The 17,631-nt window shown below is 41.9% G+C and overlaps 2 protein-coding genes across 3 annotated transcripts; both read left to right on the top strand.

The window, feature by feature from the left end:
* The first annotated feature begins 2,368 nt into the window (after positions 1-2,368).
* Positions 2,369-10,820, top strand: snx6 (sorting nexin 6). 2 transcript variants are annotated; one of them, XM_042706583.1, is made up of 14 exons: positions 2,369-2,509; positions 2,648-2,698; positions 3,625-3,729; positions 4,228-4,338; positions 5,917-6,038; positions 6,169-6,292; positions 6,503-6,598; positions 6,971-7,076; positions 8,478-8,544; positions 8,650-8,689; positions 8,924-9,010; positions 9,376-9,535; positions 9,655-9,740; positions 9,873-10,820. In XM_042706583.1, exons 1-14 carry the CDS (start codon positions 2,504-2,506, stop codon positions 9,924-9,926), a joined length of 1,215 nt encoding a protein of 404 aa, XP_042562517.1. In that variant the 5' UTR covers positions 2,369-2,503; the 3' UTR covers positions 9,927-10,820. The 2 variants fall into 2 exon arrangements, with proteins under 2 accessions (XP_042562517.1, XP_042562516.1); XM_042706582.1 differs by having other exon boundaries at positions 2,370-2,509; positions 8,469-8,544.
* A 2,855-nt stretch (positions 10,821-13,675) lies between these two features.
* On the top strand, positions 13,676-16,491 carry LOC122131871 (e2f-associated phosphoprotein). Its single transcript, XM_042706584.1, has 6 exons — positions 13,676-13,887; positions 14,170-14,354; positions 14,628-14,744; positions 14,860-14,977; positions 15,081-15,209; positions 15,736-16,491. Exons 1-6 carry the CDS (start codon positions 13,820-13,822, stop codon positions 16,100-16,102), a joined length of 984 nt encoding a protein of 327 aa, XP_042562518.1. The 5' UTR covers positions 13,676-13,819; the 3' UTR covers positions 16,103-16,491.
* The last annotated feature ends 1,140 nt before the right edge of the window (positions 16,492-17,631 follow it).

Raw genomic sequence — 17,631 nt, 5'->3', positions numbered from 1 at the left:
AGCACCTATCTCCACTAGTCTTGTGTGTGGTTTTCCATACAACGCTACAGTACTTAGACAACGTGTGGCACCCCAAGCCATGTCCTAACTGCCTGATGACTTCATCAAATTTCTCCACCTCTGAAATAGCAACTTCATACACAGTCAAAGGCCACCTTACGCGTGACAAAAGCCTGCAAGCACCACCATTTCAGTCTTGTCTTATCAATAGTGCTGATAGCCTCAACAAGGAATTCTCTAAGCTCTGAAACCTGTCCTCGGCCACTCAATCTGGAATTGTACCACCTGCCTAAACTCTTCACAGGTTTTTTTTTACAATAGAAGGAATTACCTCACCATCAATATGAAAACCTCTTTTCCACATGTTTCCACCAGTCATCCTTGCCCATTTTAGACTGTTTTTCAACTTGGCTAACAGCCGATGGGTACATGGAGCAGTTGTTGTCAGTGACATAATGTCATCCATATAAGCTTGGATGGAAAGTAACTTCATACATAATAGGCCACTTTATGCAGCAGAAGCCAAAACTGCCACCACCACAATTTCAGTTTACCAGGCAGGAAGGTCTTCTTGATAGTCCTGATAGCCTTAACAATGAATTCTCTAAGCTCTTGTCCTCAGCCACTCTTTACAGTTTTTCCTACAAAAGAAGGAATCACCTCACCTCACCATCAATATAAAACCTCTCTTCCACCAGTTCTCACTTACTGATAGAAACACTTCTACATTTTCACTTCTACAGGTTTCCCTTTCATCCATTTCAGGCTGTCATTCAACTTGGCTAACAGCCGATGGGTACATGGAGCAGTTGTTGTCAGTGACATAATGTCATCCATATAAGCTCGGATGGGAGGTAACCAGGTGCTGTCTTGCAGCCTTTCACCACCAACAGCCCATTTAGATGCCCTTATAATTACCTCCATTGCCATGGTGAAAACCAACGGTGAAATTGTGCATCCAGCCATGATACCAATCTCCAAACACTTCCAGGATGTGGTGTAGTTACTTGTGTTAAAGGATAGAGGATAGATAGATGGATACTTTATTAATCCCGAGGGAAATGTAGGTCATCTAGTAGCTTATATATACATATACACTTATACACCTCACCGACATACATACATAAATCACATATACATACACATAGGGAGAACATATTCACACAGAGTGTTTCCAGATACAGGACCCTATTGTACAGAGTGCAATGATTTCGACAGTGTCGGTGTCCAGGAGGAAAGTGATCTTGTGCTGCTGGTGTGGATAGTGCAAAAAAAAATATAATGTTCTTGTGCTTGTGAGGATGGGTAGTGCAAGATAGTGATCTTGTGCTTGTGTGTGTGTGTGTGTTTGGAAAGTGCAAAGAGCAAAGTGATAGTGCAGAATATGTAAGTGATAACTGACTATCCTCAAAATATGCTCTGTGTAACACTGAAATCTTTTCAGGGACGTAAAAGTAGCTGACTGCCTTCCACAACAGATGTGTGGAATTGATCCAAAGTCATTAGCGTAATCATTAAAGCCAAGTATGGGACTTCTCCCCAACTCTGTCTACAATATGTGCCAAAGTTTGGTTTCATTACAAATGCTGTTTAATTACTTTTAACAAGTAATTTACTATTTTATGTTATATGTTTGCATTCTTAATGTTGTGTAGTGAAGTTGCCAGCATAACAGTTTTTTTTCAAAGACATTAGGATAACCTAATTGATATTGGCTCTACAATTCCAATCGAGCTTGATTGATATAAACATGATTTGCTATTAATATGATTCAAACCAACAAAAATACGAATGTAAGGTTAACGTACTTCAGAGGCCATGCAGGTGTTGAGGCCACGACAGATGTTGCTGTGGGGCGTCTATTGTTTTCTGAGTTTATCAGGGGAACGCACGTTTTACCGTGGTCTTGAACAGAGCATTATGGGGGCGCGCCGACAGAGGGCCATTGGGCCTGTGAGGCGCGCCCCGGAGATAGCCCTAGCGACCGGAGGTGCCCCCACCGGGCAGTGCCGCACTAGGATTCATCACAGCGGGAGAGTTAACCGTTCTTATATCCCTGTCCACTGACAAACACCATGCTCCCTAATTCTACGGAATGGGAATAAACCATACGGAAAGTAATCTACGGAAAATTCGACAGTGGCAACAATAGACACTATTGGCACGGAAAAACCATTCCGGACCGATAATATTAAAACTATTGGTACGGAAATCCGTATTCGTAGCAGGTGCCTAATGCCTCAGTTCCAGCACAGAAGCAGGGCTATCAGATATATGTATACATGCAAACAGTAGACCTAGGGCTGTAATCCAATAGGCCAACAGCTGTTATAACACTACATCTCAATACAGGTTAGGCCTGTTTACCTTGATTCGGCTTGCATGTACCAGGCTACCTTCACACTGTCCAGTGTTTCCTACCAGGCATCGAAGGCTCCTCCTTCAAATCCTGCTGCCGCACGTCACACGACTTCGCCAGATTCGTACTCCACCCGCAGCAGCCATGATGGTAGGTTTATCCACAATTACTGCATGCCCTGGTTAAGATTTTAAACGTGCAAATGCTTTCTGTCGAGTAGCGAAGACACCAGTCATGTTGATGATGATCAGACAATAAATACTGTGCATTTTGACTGTATTTTGGCAGCAAGAAGGGCTGGACGACGGTCCCGATTTCCTCTCTGAAGAGGACAGGGGTGTAAGTTTTTTTCTTTGATTCCTTACTTTTCCGTTATATTAAACTCGTCCATATTTTTAAAGTGGCGTGTTCTAAAATCAGTTGTCAAATACAATCCATAATATGTTCAGGTGCGATGACTGCTAGGTGTGTGAAATCGCTATTGTAACTCACGCTAGCTAGCTAGCTTTCCTGGCTCAGTGTTGCTTGCAGTGTCAGTTGACTTCCTACTGTGGCTGGTGCTATCTGCTAGCGGGATTCTGCACGGAATGCCAACATGTAACTTGGCTAGCTAGCTAATCAGCCCATTATTTACCAGTTGAATGAAAAGGAGCATGTGTCTGACAGCAATGATGGTTTTGACAGCATTTAATAGAGAGAATAAAGGTCACGCGTGCCTGGTTTGTCGTGAAATTATGTCAATGTAAGTTTACCGTGTTGCTAACTATAGGCTAGCGAGACAAACAGTTTCTGTCTTTACGAGTGCCTACAATGGCGAAGCACTGCTTCAATCACCATTACAGACATTTCAAACATTGACCTTTCTGATGTTATAGAGTTCTTTTGGATTTGCTCATGGGTTTTTGTTATATTCATAAAAACCTTAGCCTGACACGACAAATCAAGGTAGTGTGCCCTTCCCAACGGTGCGTCGTAATCAAACACCTTCTGTTTACCACTCAAGGTAGTCCTGTTTGGCATCGAAACGCTGCATGTTGAGCCCAGGTATAAAGTAATCAGCTGTTGTTTGGACTGGCGCAATTTTGTTTCACATTAGAAAACCACTAGTAATGTGTTTATACACAATTCTATCTCAGTTCGAGATGACATTCATCTGATCAGTGTAACAGGCCTGCACAGACTCATGCTGAGGGTTCTACTCTAAACCACTCATTGTTTGGTATGTTTGTATATAAACTCTTGTTCCTTATTTGATCTCACTTTAGCCAAGGGCAGTCAACGTGGATCTCCAAACTGATGCAACTTTACAAGTGGATATTTCAGATGCACTTAGTGAGCGTGATAAGGTCAAGTTTACCGTTCATACAAAGGTATGTTGGAGCCCTATCTGTGAAGTCTGAGGAGACTGCGTTTCCTCTCAAATATGATGTTTTTTCACAAAGAGTAAAGCATAAATCACGTGTGAGAGCCTTGATGTTGTCATTTGCAGTTGTAGATCACCACACATTTTCTGTGTTTGTTTTGTTTTCGTCTTCCAGCTGACCGTTGCATTGATCCAAAATGGCTCATTACTGAAGGCTATTAGCAGCTTTAAACCACTATTTAATAATTAATGAGTAGTCTCACTTACCCCTGTCAATAGGTCTCTTAGGATTGCAAGATTTTAGACTGAAAGTGAAATGCTTTACTACTTATAATTGTATGTTGGCAATTTCGCTCATCAATAGCGCTCATCCTTAACCTACTTAGAGTGATGCGTGTAGGTCATGTTCTGGTTTTAATGGGTTTAATGTTCTGCTTAGACTTTTTTGTACAATAAAAGTCAATATGATTTAGAGTTAATGTTTGATCCATTTCTTCCCTCCCAGACGACTCTCCCCAACTTCAAACAGAATGAGTTTTCTGTTGTACGCCAGCACGAAGAATTTATCTGGCTCCACGACTCCTTTGTGGAGAATGAGGAGTATGCGGGGTACATTGTGAGTATTGAGTTGGCTTTGTATCACTTTGTTTCCAGTGCTCCCTTACCTCCACCAAGGTAACACTGTCTTCTTATGCAAACAGGTAAATGCGACACTGTGGTTGAAACTGGATTGAGACTGTGCTGTATGTCTGCACTGCTGTTGCCATATGTATGGATTGTAAGGTTAGGTTTGTTGGCTTACTTGTAAGAGCAAGGTACAGTTAGTGTAATTATAATAACTAGTGTAATTGCTTTATTCAGTCTCTACTACAGGTTGGTTACCTAATGGCTGGTTGTAATGATGGCAATATTAAATGTAGCTGCTCTAGATTTGTACTCATCTCTATAGTAATGTACTAAGAGGTCCGAACAGACCAAAGTGTTACTAACTTACCAGTGGTATGTAAAGAGTTAAAAGAGGAGGTGCCTCGCTGAGTGGATATCCTCACCGGTTGTCAGCAATTTTGCGTGTAATGCAATTTCCTGATTACCAAGGAAAATGCTTTATGTTAGACACGGGTTTCGAAAAGAGGCTGCCGAGTGCCTTATGTTTATGGGAAAGTGTCTGTCAGGATGTCACCCAAGTCAGAGAAATGCAAGGTGTCATTGGCTGATTCACAGGAGTTGGATAGCTATTCTCTTAACCCTGCCTGATTCACAGGAGTTGGATAGCTATTCTCTTAACCCTGCCTGATTCACAGGAGTTGGATAGCTATTCTCTTAACCCTGCCTGATTCACAGGAGTTGGAGAGCTATTCTCTTAACCCTGCCTTCTGATCTGTATGCAAAGGTAGAAGGTCCAAAGAACCACCGGACAGGAAATGATGTCGAAACAGTGATGATTCATAATGAAGTGATGATTAACTGCATCTTTGACACACTTGGTACTATATGAGAAGTTTCATAAATGTCCTAGATTGCTTGGTTATTTCTGTTTGTGTGTGTCTATGTATGTATGTATATATATATGTGTATATATATATATATATTCAGCACACTCACACATACTGTTTTCCTCTGTAGTCACTTTGTGCTTGCAGAGAAAGCCAGAGCAGGGGGAGAAGACGTCATCTTTTGATTAAAGAGCTCTCTGTGGGGACTTAAGGATGCCACAGTGTATTTTGGACAATGTCTTCTCTGGCTGAAGTCCAGCCATTTTATAATTGTTTTTTATAGCTGGGACTGGAGAAGAGACAGAGCAGCATTAGGAGGTTAGATGGCTGGGGCTTCCTCATTTTGAATTTCAAACTAGACACAAAAGGAACTCAGGCAGCCTGATTTGGATGTTGACTAGAAGGGTGCACACACTCACACTCACACTCACACTCACACTCACACTCACACACACACACACACGAGTTGTATATCAAATGTTCCTCTGCGTTACTGTGAGATTTATGACGTCTCATTTGGGGGTGTTTTAAGCCAGCCAGAGTGGGGCACTTGCAGCCCATTTCGTGATGTGTTTTGGAAATGGCATAGATCTCACACAGCTAGCGTAAATCTGCATCGACCTCTGACAGCTAGTGGTCACCTACATGGAACAACCCAGACTTCCGTAAAATGAGTGAACTCCTTTATGTGTCACTGTCAGATCCCGCCAGCTCCACCACGACCAGACTTTGACGCGTCCCGCGAGAAGCTGCAGAAGCTGGGCGAAGGAGAGGGCTCCATGACGAAGGAGGAATTTACCAAAATGAAGCAGGAGCTGGAGGCGTGAGTGTGTTGTTTTCTTGTTGTTGTTGTTGTTGTTGTTATTGTTGTTGTGCACTTTCATGGTTTTAGTCTTTGTATGTTTGCTTTATTGCTGTTGGAGTTAGAGTGATCTGTCGAGTCTCTGTCCCAGTGAATACCTGGCCATTTTCAAGAAGACTGTGGCGATGCACGAGGTGTTTCTGTGTCGTGTGGCTGCCCATCCTGTCCTGCGCAAAGACCTGAATTTCCACGTGTTTTTAGAGTACAACCAAGATGTAAGTGAAGCGATGGCGCTTTCTTCCATTCTTACTATGTCCTAAATTGTGTATAGGGGAAGAAGTCTCCCTTGAAGTGCAATCCCAACCCCCACTTGAATTGAAGTGTCAGATAACATTTGACATGACATGACATTTGATGTCTCTCGACTTGGATCCTGCAAGTGATCGGCGCTCACTCACTCCCTCCATCCGCTTGCTTTTCCCCAGCTGAGCGTACGAGGCAAGAACAAGAAGGAGAAGCTGGAGGACTTCTTCAAGAATGTGGTGAAGTCGGCAGACGGCGTGCTGGTGGCCGGAGTGAAGGTGAGTGCCCGAAGTGCAGAGGCCAGGCCGGGGTGGAGCTAGTGCCTCCGTGCGAGGTTCACCACCGCCATGTGACCATCATGTGATTCACTGAGGCAAGCTGTGGAGGAGTGGAGAGTTCAGTTGAAGAGTGTGGGGGAGGGGTGGAGGAAAGGGCTACAGAGTTAGGTGAAAACAGGAGGTGAAACACTTTTTTTTTTGTGTCAGCAAGTAGTTAAATGTCAATAAAAACACTTATCGTACCCTTGTGTTTATGAAGTTGTGGTGTTTTATTTGAAGGCCTCCACTCTGTCTTGCATAAAAACACGTATCGTACCCTTGTGTTTATGAAGTTGTGGTGTTTTATTTGAAGGCCTCCACTCTGTCTTGCAGGACGTCGATGACTTCTTTGAGCATGAGAAGACATTCCTTATAGAATATCATAACCGGGTCAAAGACGCGTCTGTGAAATCAGATAGAATGATCAGATCTCATAAAAGTAAGTCTCCTCTCTCCAACCTCTCATTGGCAGGCTTTAGGTAAGCACACGGATGCTAACACTCGAATTCAAGTCATTTTGCATTGGTCTCGGTTGGGGAATTAATATAAAAATGGGTCAAGAACCAATCGGGTCTCTTCCAGGCTGAAACGTATCATGTTTTACTGTTGGTGGAAGCAAGTGTACTTTTACTGTCCACCTCTGTGCACAGTATTTTATGTCTACTCTTTTCTTCATGTTAATTTGCTGACTGATGTGGAAATGGGTAAGTTGAATCTGTTCTTGCCAGTCCCATTGTCTGAGAAGAGAGAGCGTTGCCTGGTCGTGTCTGAGGCATTGTTGAAGGCTGGCTGCTTGTATGAGTGTAGTGAATGTGATGGTTGACTGTCCAGTTGTTCAGTGGTAAGAAATTCTCATTATTTATTGAACCACCACCTCAAGCAGGGGCCTATAAACTCTGTTGACAAGATCCTGCTGTTATTGCCAACACACAGCATAGTGTCCAACCAAAAGCTGTCTGTGCAGTCAACTGTCATTTTCGCATAGGCCATATCCATGGTCTTGGCCAATGATCGTCTTGTTTAATGCAGTTGTGGACAAAAGTTCAAGACTATTCCTGAGAAATTGTACTTTTTTTCTCCAAACGCAGAGATTGAATCAGAAATGAAATTGATTCCATGCGATTGCGTCATCCTTACGTCGGCCTATTGTAGTCACTTCAATTGACTATCATGCCGTAAATATGTCATTATGCCCCGTTTATCTGTGTTTTGCCTTTTCTAAAAACCCACGGATATGGGTTTAAAAGCATCACTCACAGAAGTCCAGAGGGCACAAATTGTGGTTCTTCACCAGAAAGGATATTCTGAACAAGCCATTAGCAATGCAGTTGTGAAATTCAGACAGAAAGCGGTCTGAGCATCTGCGAGTGACACTTTTCTTCTACCCATTTTTGTGTGTTTTTAGAAAAGGCAAAACATGGCATAATGACATGCTGGTCAATTGAAAGCTGACTACAATACGCCGACGTAAGATTGACGCAATCTCATGCAGTCAATTTCATTTCTGATGCAATCACTGCGTTCCGAGAAAACGGTATATTTTCTCAGGTGTGGTCTTAAACATTTGTCCATGGCTATGGATTTCCACAACAATAAAACATGATACTTGCCTCTAAAAGCAGCAACAAAAATGGGATGCATTAACCCAAAAGATCCTGCGGATGGATGGAGTCAAATGAACAGCATCTGTACACTGACTGGGTTGGCTGGATGAGGAAGCGGGTGCATCTGTGCATGCGATAAGGCTGGCTTTGGATGTAAGATGGATGTACGTTGGGTTTTCTTAGTGTCTGTGTCGAAGCGTTTGGTCACAGCTCTGCCTTCTTTTCAGGCGCTGCAGACGACATCAACAGAATTGCCTCCGCAATGTACAGCCTCGGGACCCAGGATTCAACAGATATGTGCAAGTGCGTTTATCTTGTAAAGTAGTTCCTGTTCCTGATCAAATGACTTCCGTGTTCTTGCTTTTTTTTTTTAACAAAGTATGTGTCTGTTTGTTGTCTGATTTGTAGATTCTTCCTGAAGGTGTCAGAGCTCTTTGAGAAAACACGGGTAAACCATTTAATTTTTATACTGTAAAAAAGTCATTATTTTCTTAAATCCTGTCTAAAATTGTATTCAGTTAAGCTGAATTAATTCTGTTACTGTTAAATGAGTTAGTGCTTGTTACAATAAAAGTTTGTGATGAACACATGGAAAGAACTGTCAGCTGGAGAAGAGTAGGTGGTCACTTTGCCTTTCATGTTTAGTTTAGAGTCTTATTTCTTCTTTCTCCTTCAAATGCAGAAAATTGAGGCGCGTGTAGCAGCCGATGAGGACCTGAAACTCGCTGACCTGTTGAAGTACTACCTCAGGGAGTCGCAAGCTGCAAAGGTTAAATGTCATTTTCTTTTAGATGAAAGTAATTACAAAGATAATAATTTCAAGTCAGAACTGCCATGTTTGCCACGGGCGATATCTCATCCGTTATGGGTGGGACCACCGATGTCTTTGAAGTAGGGCTGTCAGCGTTAATCTATGCGATTAATGCGGCCGCGATTTAACGCGATAAAATATTTTAACGCAGTTAACGCAACTTAAAAAAAAAATAAAAAAAATTGCGATTAATTAATTTTAAAATGTGCGATTAATTCGTTCATTTTTTTTTATCGATTGACAGCCCTAGTTTGAAGACGTTGTTGAATAACCTGCTACGCTGTCAGTTAGTTTAATGACGAGATGCATATCTTTTCTTAAAGGACCTTTTGTACAGACGGGGAAGGTCACTCGTTGATTACGAGAATGCAAACAAAGCTCTGGACAAAGCAAGGGCTAAGAACAAAGATGTCCTACAAGCAGAAACCAGCCAGCAGTTGAGCTGTCAGAAATTTGAGAAAATTTCCGAGTCAGCCAAACAAGGTACGATTTTTCCCTCTGCACACCAAAATGCAATGTTGGCAAGCACAGAGGACTTCTGTGTTCCTGATGAGTGTTACAGGGAAAATTTACACAAAGTGTGTTTGCCTTTTAAAATTCAGAATTGATAGATTTCAAGACAAGACGAGTAGCAGCCTTCCGGAAGAACCTGGTGGAACTGGCTGAGCTGGAGCTGAAACACGCTAAGGTAACTGTACCGCTGCTCCCCAGACCAGAACTCGGATGACTTTGTTCTCCATAAGCCATTTCAGTGATTTGCTTTCTCTCTCTCTCTCTCTCTCTCTCTCTCTCCCTCCCTATGCCCCCACCCTATCTACAGGGTAATCTTCAACTGTTGCAAAGCTGTCTCGGGGTCCTAAAAGGAGATACTTAAAAGACTGGACTGGTTGTTTAATGGTGCAGGCATCCTCCCCGCTTTTGGCTTCCTCTTCCCTTCAGAAGATGGAGGGGGGAGAGAGAGAAAGAGAGAGAGAGAGAGAATATCTTATAAGGGGAGGGCACTTCTTCTCGGAAGGATGTCACCACTACCAGAGACACCATAATCCCTCCACATATTCCCTCGATTAAAAGTGCGGAGGCCCTCGGTGAGAAGTCTCCACTTGCCCGCACAGCACAAGAACCTATCAAGGAAGGAAAAAAAAGTCTAATCACGTCTGTTTTTAAAGTTGTTATAAAGTGTCACTTCTTCATGGGGTTGGCTCTGTCAATATCACCTTCATTTTTTCGTAATTTTTTTGTCCATTTTTATTTTTATGTTTGCTTAGTGTAATCCTCAAAGCAGTTGATTTTGGTAATCCTCTCTGTGATGCTGCTCATGTACCTTGTAAGAAAGAATGAAAGAAAAAAAGAAAAAGTTGAGCTGATTGTTACTATTATTAAAAGTGTATTGTCACTAAAAGCCTTGTATATGTTGTATTAGTTTTCACTGTACGGTTCATGATCATCATAATCAAACTAATAGTTTTGATAAATTTTTCATCTCTTAAGTAAAATTTCATATAAAGCGTATTTCTTCTGTTTATTTTCATTCCATAGTAGTACTGCATTATTATGTTTGCCTTAAAATGTAGATTTAACCCGATCACATATTGTTTTAAAAAAAATCATAAATGGATACATTTGTTCTGTTGCCCCCCCTCTCCCCCCAATCTTTTTAAAAGTGCACTGTATATGAATGTGTTTTTTCACACTCTGTGACCAAAGCTTCCATTAAATGAAATGGAGGAATGCTGATATACAAACCGTAACAATAAAGAAATAACAACAATTGATAGTGTTTACTTCAGAATGCCCAGATATCAGAAAACATGTTTTTTTTACCCCTCTCCCTCTTTGTGTTATTCACTTTTCGCAGAAATGAATGGTGACAGCAGACCGGTCTACTAGGGTAATTTTCAAAGATTTCAACCTCGGTAAAACTACATAAAATAACTGAATAGCTCAAGAATTATGGTGCCTAATGGGCCTGTGTAACACTCATCAGTTACATTTTCTTATCACAAACTAACATTTAGAAAAACAGAAAATTGAAGCCAAATATCCAATATAAAAGGTTTCATTTATTTCAGTATTGACATTTCATTTTTGGGTACTGAACCTTTTTTCCCAATTTTTTTCAATCAGAAAATTAGAAAAAACTGAAAATTTGTGTTGGATTGTGTTGCTCCAATTATTCAACATTGTAGTGATGTATCCCATGTTCCACTTAAGTGATGATGAAGTGTTGTCTGATAGGCTATTGTCGTGGGGGTGTGAGTACTTCATGAGTAGGCTTGGCATAAATTAGGAGAGATGGAAAGGTGAATCCATCGCAGATAAAGTGGGCGCACTGAGACTGAAGAGTCCAGCCTATGACTGAGCCTCGTGTGGAATAGCTTACCGCCTAAGAGAGATGATTTTGTGATTCTGGCAGCAGTGTAGGGAAAGGTGACTGTACGCTGCAGAGTTATGATCTGGGTGCTATACCCACTGACAACTGTCAAGTCTCTTCCCACTGGAGGGATACATTAGCTGATAAAGGAACATGAGAGCGTCTTTTTCTAGCATCATCTTGACTGTGGTGGGGCACGTGAGTTTTGCCACAGGATGAGGTTGACAGATGACCGTCCCTTCCAGCTGCCGTACTGCAGGTTATCTTCGACTCATCAGACGTTGAAAGAGACTCTGGATGAGATGGAGGAGAAGGAAATCATCATGAAATCGAGCAGTGACTACGCTTCTCCATTAGTGCTAGTGTGTATATTTACCGACTTTAGATGGCTTTAGATGTGCGCACTGTTAAAGATGCCCTCCCACTTCACCACCAAGCAGATGGTCATTTATTTTTCTCCACTATGGACTCACACCGCCTGTGAGTTAGATCCGCTCCTTTCTTGGTATGATGGTTTACTACCAGAATAAGATTGAAAACGGTTCCATACTCACAAGGCCACTTGTTGCGCATACAAGTGTTTCTGAGCGACCACTCAAACGTAAGGGCATGATTAGGCCTGTGAAGAAGAGGACACTGTCCTCAGGACTGGTCCCTTGAGTGTACAGGGGCGGTTTTCAGAATCGCACTGGTGAATAGTGTACCTTTAGCCCACCCAGATTTCAGTACAACTTTCTTCTTGTCTGTCGACGCATCCATTAGTGGTCTTGGGGCTGTTCTGTCTCAGATACAGCCAAATGAGGACAAAACTCAACTCACTGCTTTTGTGTTTAAATCATGCTTAGTCAAAATATCCGGGTCACAGCACCGTACAGTACACAACCACAGTCCCACACCGGACTCGAACTTGCAACCTCGGGCATGGGAAGGCAGGCAGGCACTCTCGCAAGGAGGCTAAAACCATGGGTGCTATGACAGTCCCTCCAGCCAGCCTTTCCCACATGACAGTCCCTCCAGCCAGCCTTTCCCACATGACAGTCCCTCCAGGATTTTTAGGTAAATTCAAGGATTTCCACAATGCACTAACGACAGTGCATTCATTTGAAAAAAAAAAACTTTTTTATTGTCATTGTAGGTCATACAACAAAATCATGTGGGGCACTGTGACGATGTGATCGTCACTTCAGATGAGTATGTGCTCTGACTGCCATGCCAAGCAGCCTGGCTCTTTGGCGTGGCTGTCAGAGTGCATGTTTGGCACCCTATAGACAATAATAATAATAATTTATTTTATTTGTAATGCACTCTTCATTCAAAAGAATCTCAGAGTGCCAAGACCCGGGTTCGAGTCTGGGTGGGGTGACTACGCTTTCCCTTCGCTACAGGCACCTCTCAGTAATGATATATTAAGTATATATTAGTAATGTGATGATATATTAAATATATATTAAATTACAATCATCAATTATCAAAGGCTATGTCTGTCTGTCTGTCTATCTATATACACTCAGTTGACAGTTGCAGTTCAGCTAAAACTAATGCAGCCCAATTCACCAGCAATACATTTTAGCTTCATGAAGGTTTAAAGGAATTTGTTTAAACTAATTTCGAGAGCTGTTGATTGAGTTGTGTGTTCATTTTGGAGGCTGTCGTTTGTGGTGTTGTTGATTGCCTTGCCTTGTACTGTCATGTGTTTCTATTGTTTTGACCACCCCATTTCAATCAATGAAGCTATGCTAAATAACAGAACAGCACCACCAACTACATCTTCCAAATTGATCATACAGTTGAATCGCCACATCTGTTTCTAAACTGTTTCAACGTCAACTGAACATTATTACAATCATAAAGGGTGATTTATTGCAGAACTGTTGTATTATACTGCATTCGTTTTCGCTAGGTGTACCTAATCAACTGGAAAGTTTAGGTGAGTATTTTGTGAGTGTATATTTCATGTTTTTATATCTAAAGGCAAAGAGGTAGAACCTTTAGATTGAAGACTACAGCGAAACATAATTGAGATACACAATCAGAGGCAAAAGGGTGCTGAAGGCCCACCCACAATTCCCCAAAAACAATCAAACAAACAAAAAAAACCGACCCGTTATGTTGTGTGTCAATCCCCCCCCCCCCAAAAAAACGGTTAAACGTACCTTAGTCCATTGTGGGAAACGTTCATGCATTAGGGATTTCACTACTAAAATTAAAGCATTTCACTTTTTCAATATTTTCCTTCTTAATAGAACGACTTTTATTTTGCCATATGTGGTGACCTGGAAGTGACTAAGTACATGCACGTTTGGAACTCAGGAACTTTAACAGTATGGGAGACAGGTTCTGAGTATAATAAAATTGTGAGGACTTATTCGTGAGGAAAATATTTCTTGCCAGACGAAATGAATCGAAAGGAAGACTATGACTCGTACGAAATTGAGGAGCCAAGTGACGAGGAGAGAGCTAGCAGGTAATTCACTTAGCTAGACAGCTAGCATACTGTCTGTTTGGTTAGATTGTAAACAAATAGGCCACGACAACATACGCGTTTATTCTGGCCGATGGATACTATGCCGCGACCAGCGAAAATACCCCAGCAATAGTGTTAATAAAGTTAAAGGGTACACGTTCACCTAAACGATAATGTGGTGTGTCAGTTGATAGTATCACTAGTTAGCTTGTTGAAAGCTAACGCACCATGAGTTAGGCCGATGGAGTCTGTCTGAAGCTATGTTGTCTCTTGTCTCTCCAGCTCTGAGGATGAACTTGACATCCTCCTCAATGGAACTCCAGAACAGAAGAAGAAACTCCTTCGGGAATACCTTACAGGGGAGAGCGAGTCTTCCAGTGATGATGAATTCGAGAAGGAGATGGAAGCAGAGCTCACTACCACCATGAAGTCTATCGAAGGCAACTGGGTAGCTCCTCTTGAACAAGGTAGAACACACACACACACACACACACACAGACAGACAGACAGACAGACAGACAGAGAGAGAGAGAGAGAGAGAGAGAGTGATAAAGTGATGGAGAGTTTGCTGTGAGTAAAAGTAAAAATACCCCCACATGGAAATGAACCTCATAAAGTGAAGGCCCCAGTGGTAGATGCACCACAAAGGTTCTGTATATACCTTGGTTGGCTGTTTTCCTTGGTGATGTAAAAAATGTAACAAAAACTTTTAAAAACTAATCAGCACTTTTACTGTGCAGCTGTTGTGTCCTCAGGAACAAGTGGAGGCTCTAATCCATCTGGATCACAACCACCACAGATGTATGACAACATCTACTTTGACACTGATTCCGATTCAGATCAGGAGGGTAAAGCAGGTATGCGTTTTTACAGTTGCTTTCATTTATTAGATCATTTGCAGCATGACTGCTTGGACAGTCTGGCCTTTCTACCACACAACTATTATGCGCTAAAGTCTATTTGGGTCCGCAGGAAGCTCCAAGTCTCAAAGAAAGAAAAAACAGCGCACCATCCCTACAAATGATGAGTTATTATATGATCCAGATGAAGATGACCGTGATCAAGCTTGGATCGATGCCAAGAGGAGACGGTTAGCCTACCTGAATATGGAATTATCACACATACATAATAATAATATCACACTACAATCACACATACTTAACATTAATCTGATCATTTACACCCTCCTATAGGTATAGAGTCGACCGCCGGTATCAAGCAAACTTTGGAAGCAACAGGATGCGGTCGCAGGGTCTTCCCTCCAGCGATGCTGTACTGAACTGCCCCTCGTGCATGACCATGCTATGTCTGGACTGTCAGAGGTGAGAGGATGAGTGACCGATCTCTAAGCAGAATAGTTGTCATTTCATACCGTTTGAGCTGACGATACAAATATGCTTCTAGGCACCAGACTGGCGTAGTAAAGTGTTTAAATGAACTTGTTTACTCTGAACCTGCTAAATCAAACAATGAGGAACCATTTATTGATTCGATGTTTAATTTCCTGTTCTTGAGCTTGCAGCTGGTTTGGCTGTATTAATACTACTTATGTTTCATGTATAGAATAGAATAGAAAAGCCTTTATTGTCATTGTATTTATACAACGAAATTTTGAGTGCTTCTCCTTCTCATGTTTAGACATACTTGATGTACTTATCTGAGTGAAATATTCTATTTACAATCAGAGCACTGCAAACTAGAAACAATCCACTAGCAGTTATGATAACTTAGTGTTATTGAATCAATGACCAAAAACTAAAACTACAAATATCATTGTTATTATCATTTAGAAAGGTGGTGTTTCTAAAATTAGTCTGATGGAAAAATGTCCTCTTGTTCTGACCACAGACATGAGAAATTCAGGACGCAGTACAGAGCAATGTTCGTAATGAACTGCTCTGTCAACAAAGAGGAGGTTCTGAAGTACAAAGCACCACAGAGGAAGCAGAAGAAGCAGAGGAACAAGCGGAGACACGAGCAAATGGACACAGAGCCTGAGGTCACCGAGCCTGAGGTCACACAGCTTCAGGTCACCCAGCTCGAGGTCACCCAGCTTCAGGTCACCCAGCCAGGAACCACAGACAGCCGTTTGGGAGGGATGGCCGAGGACGAGATCTACCATCCAGTGCTGTGTACAGAGTGTTCCACAGAGGTGGCTGTGTATGACAAGGATGAGGTTTACCATTTCTTCAACATATTGGCTAGCCACAGTTGAGGGCCACAAGGCGCCGATTTGGAACACATCTTCATCAAGGGTCATAGAGTTGACTTGCTGAGGTTTGATTATGTAATTCTTGCCTTTTGCCATCAAATCGTGACATTGAACAACTTTGTTACACAAGGATTACTGTGTCAAAATGTTTGAGGAAAGCAGTAAATTAACTGATTTTTACAGGCTGCCACCATAAGTCTGTAAATACTACCTCTAATAGAGGTGAGTTGCCAAGCATATGGTTTGTTAAAAGTTGATTTTTCCTTTACTTTTTTTTATTGTGTTTGGGAATATTTAGGCTTCAGAGGTTTAGCAGTGAGAAGCATTTTTTTTAAAACATTGTCCTTGCAGTGCAGTGTACAACATGATATAAAATGTTATAAATCCCTGAATTGAGTGCCAGAGATCATTGTTGGGTGTGTAATTTGTTCTGATACCCATATTTTCATGCAGGATCAACATGGATACTAAATCGTGTTGTCCTTTAATTACACTAGTAGTATAGTAGGAGTTTTTATCGTGTGATTCATAAAGTCGCCTTTTAACTACATGAACGGCGAGTATTCGAGTACTCGAGTATTCGAGTGCCCTGCCCTGCCACACCCCTCACCCCCTAACACACCTGAGACTTCGTTCGAGCCTACATTGGTTGACGCCTGACAAAACGTCATTGTCACCAGGAAATAGTTCGGAAGAGGCTGTCGGGAAGCACAAGAAGAAAGGCTTCCTCGAAAATCATGGCGCTTGGGGATGCCTGGAAACAGTTATCTTGGTTTTATTACCAATATTTACTCGTCACGGCTCTGTATATGTTGGAACCCTGGGAGCGGACAATCTTCAGTATCCTTTAAAACCTTGAAATGGTGGTTTTGTATTCCAGGATCGCAATTCAGTGTGACACAACTCGTTAGTTGTACTTGCTAGTCTGCTAGCTCGCTAGCTAGGTGTCCAAGATTATTTAGCGAACTAAATGTACATTCTGTATAGTTAGGACTGTTTGGCCAGTAAAAGACAAACCTTATATTGGTTCTATTTTAGGTTGAGAAAGTAAACCCAACTTAATTATGTTGAGTCCATTGGTCGCATCTAAACTTGTTAGCTACCTGACTATGTTGGCTATCTTCAGGCTCACCACGATTGATAACTATGATTAGCGAAGATCAACTTAAAAATACTCGCTTTCCAGGTTGATGTCAGGAAAGGAATACTGCTGCCCGCTCATTACACTCACTGTTTTGTTATAGAGTTATGACGAATGTTATCAAGTAGCCTAGAAACGCCAGGGCTAGTTCACTGTACTCATTATCTAACGTTACAGATTACGTGTTGGTTGTCATTAGCAAAGAAAGCTAGTGTCTCCGTAATGCCTGTTTACATAGTTCTTTCAGCCATGCGAAGACATACTTTAGAGGATCACTGGCCCCTTCAGTCTGTGGGAGGAGATCAAATCAGGCGACGTTGTTAACCACGAGAGAGCTCAGCTGATTATTCTTTTAAACTGATTTGGTTGACATTCGTGAGAGCTCAACATA

The sequence above is a fragment of the Clupea harengus genome, unplaced genomic scaffold, assembly GCF_900700415.2.
Source record: "Clupea harengus unplaced genomic scaffold, Ch_v2.0.2, whole genome shotgun sequence".
Lineage (NCBI taxonomy): Eukaryota > Metazoa > Chordata > Actinopteri > Clupeiformes > Clupeidae > Clupea > Clupea harengus.
This window is presented reverse-complemented; position numbering and strand designations above follow the sequence as displayed.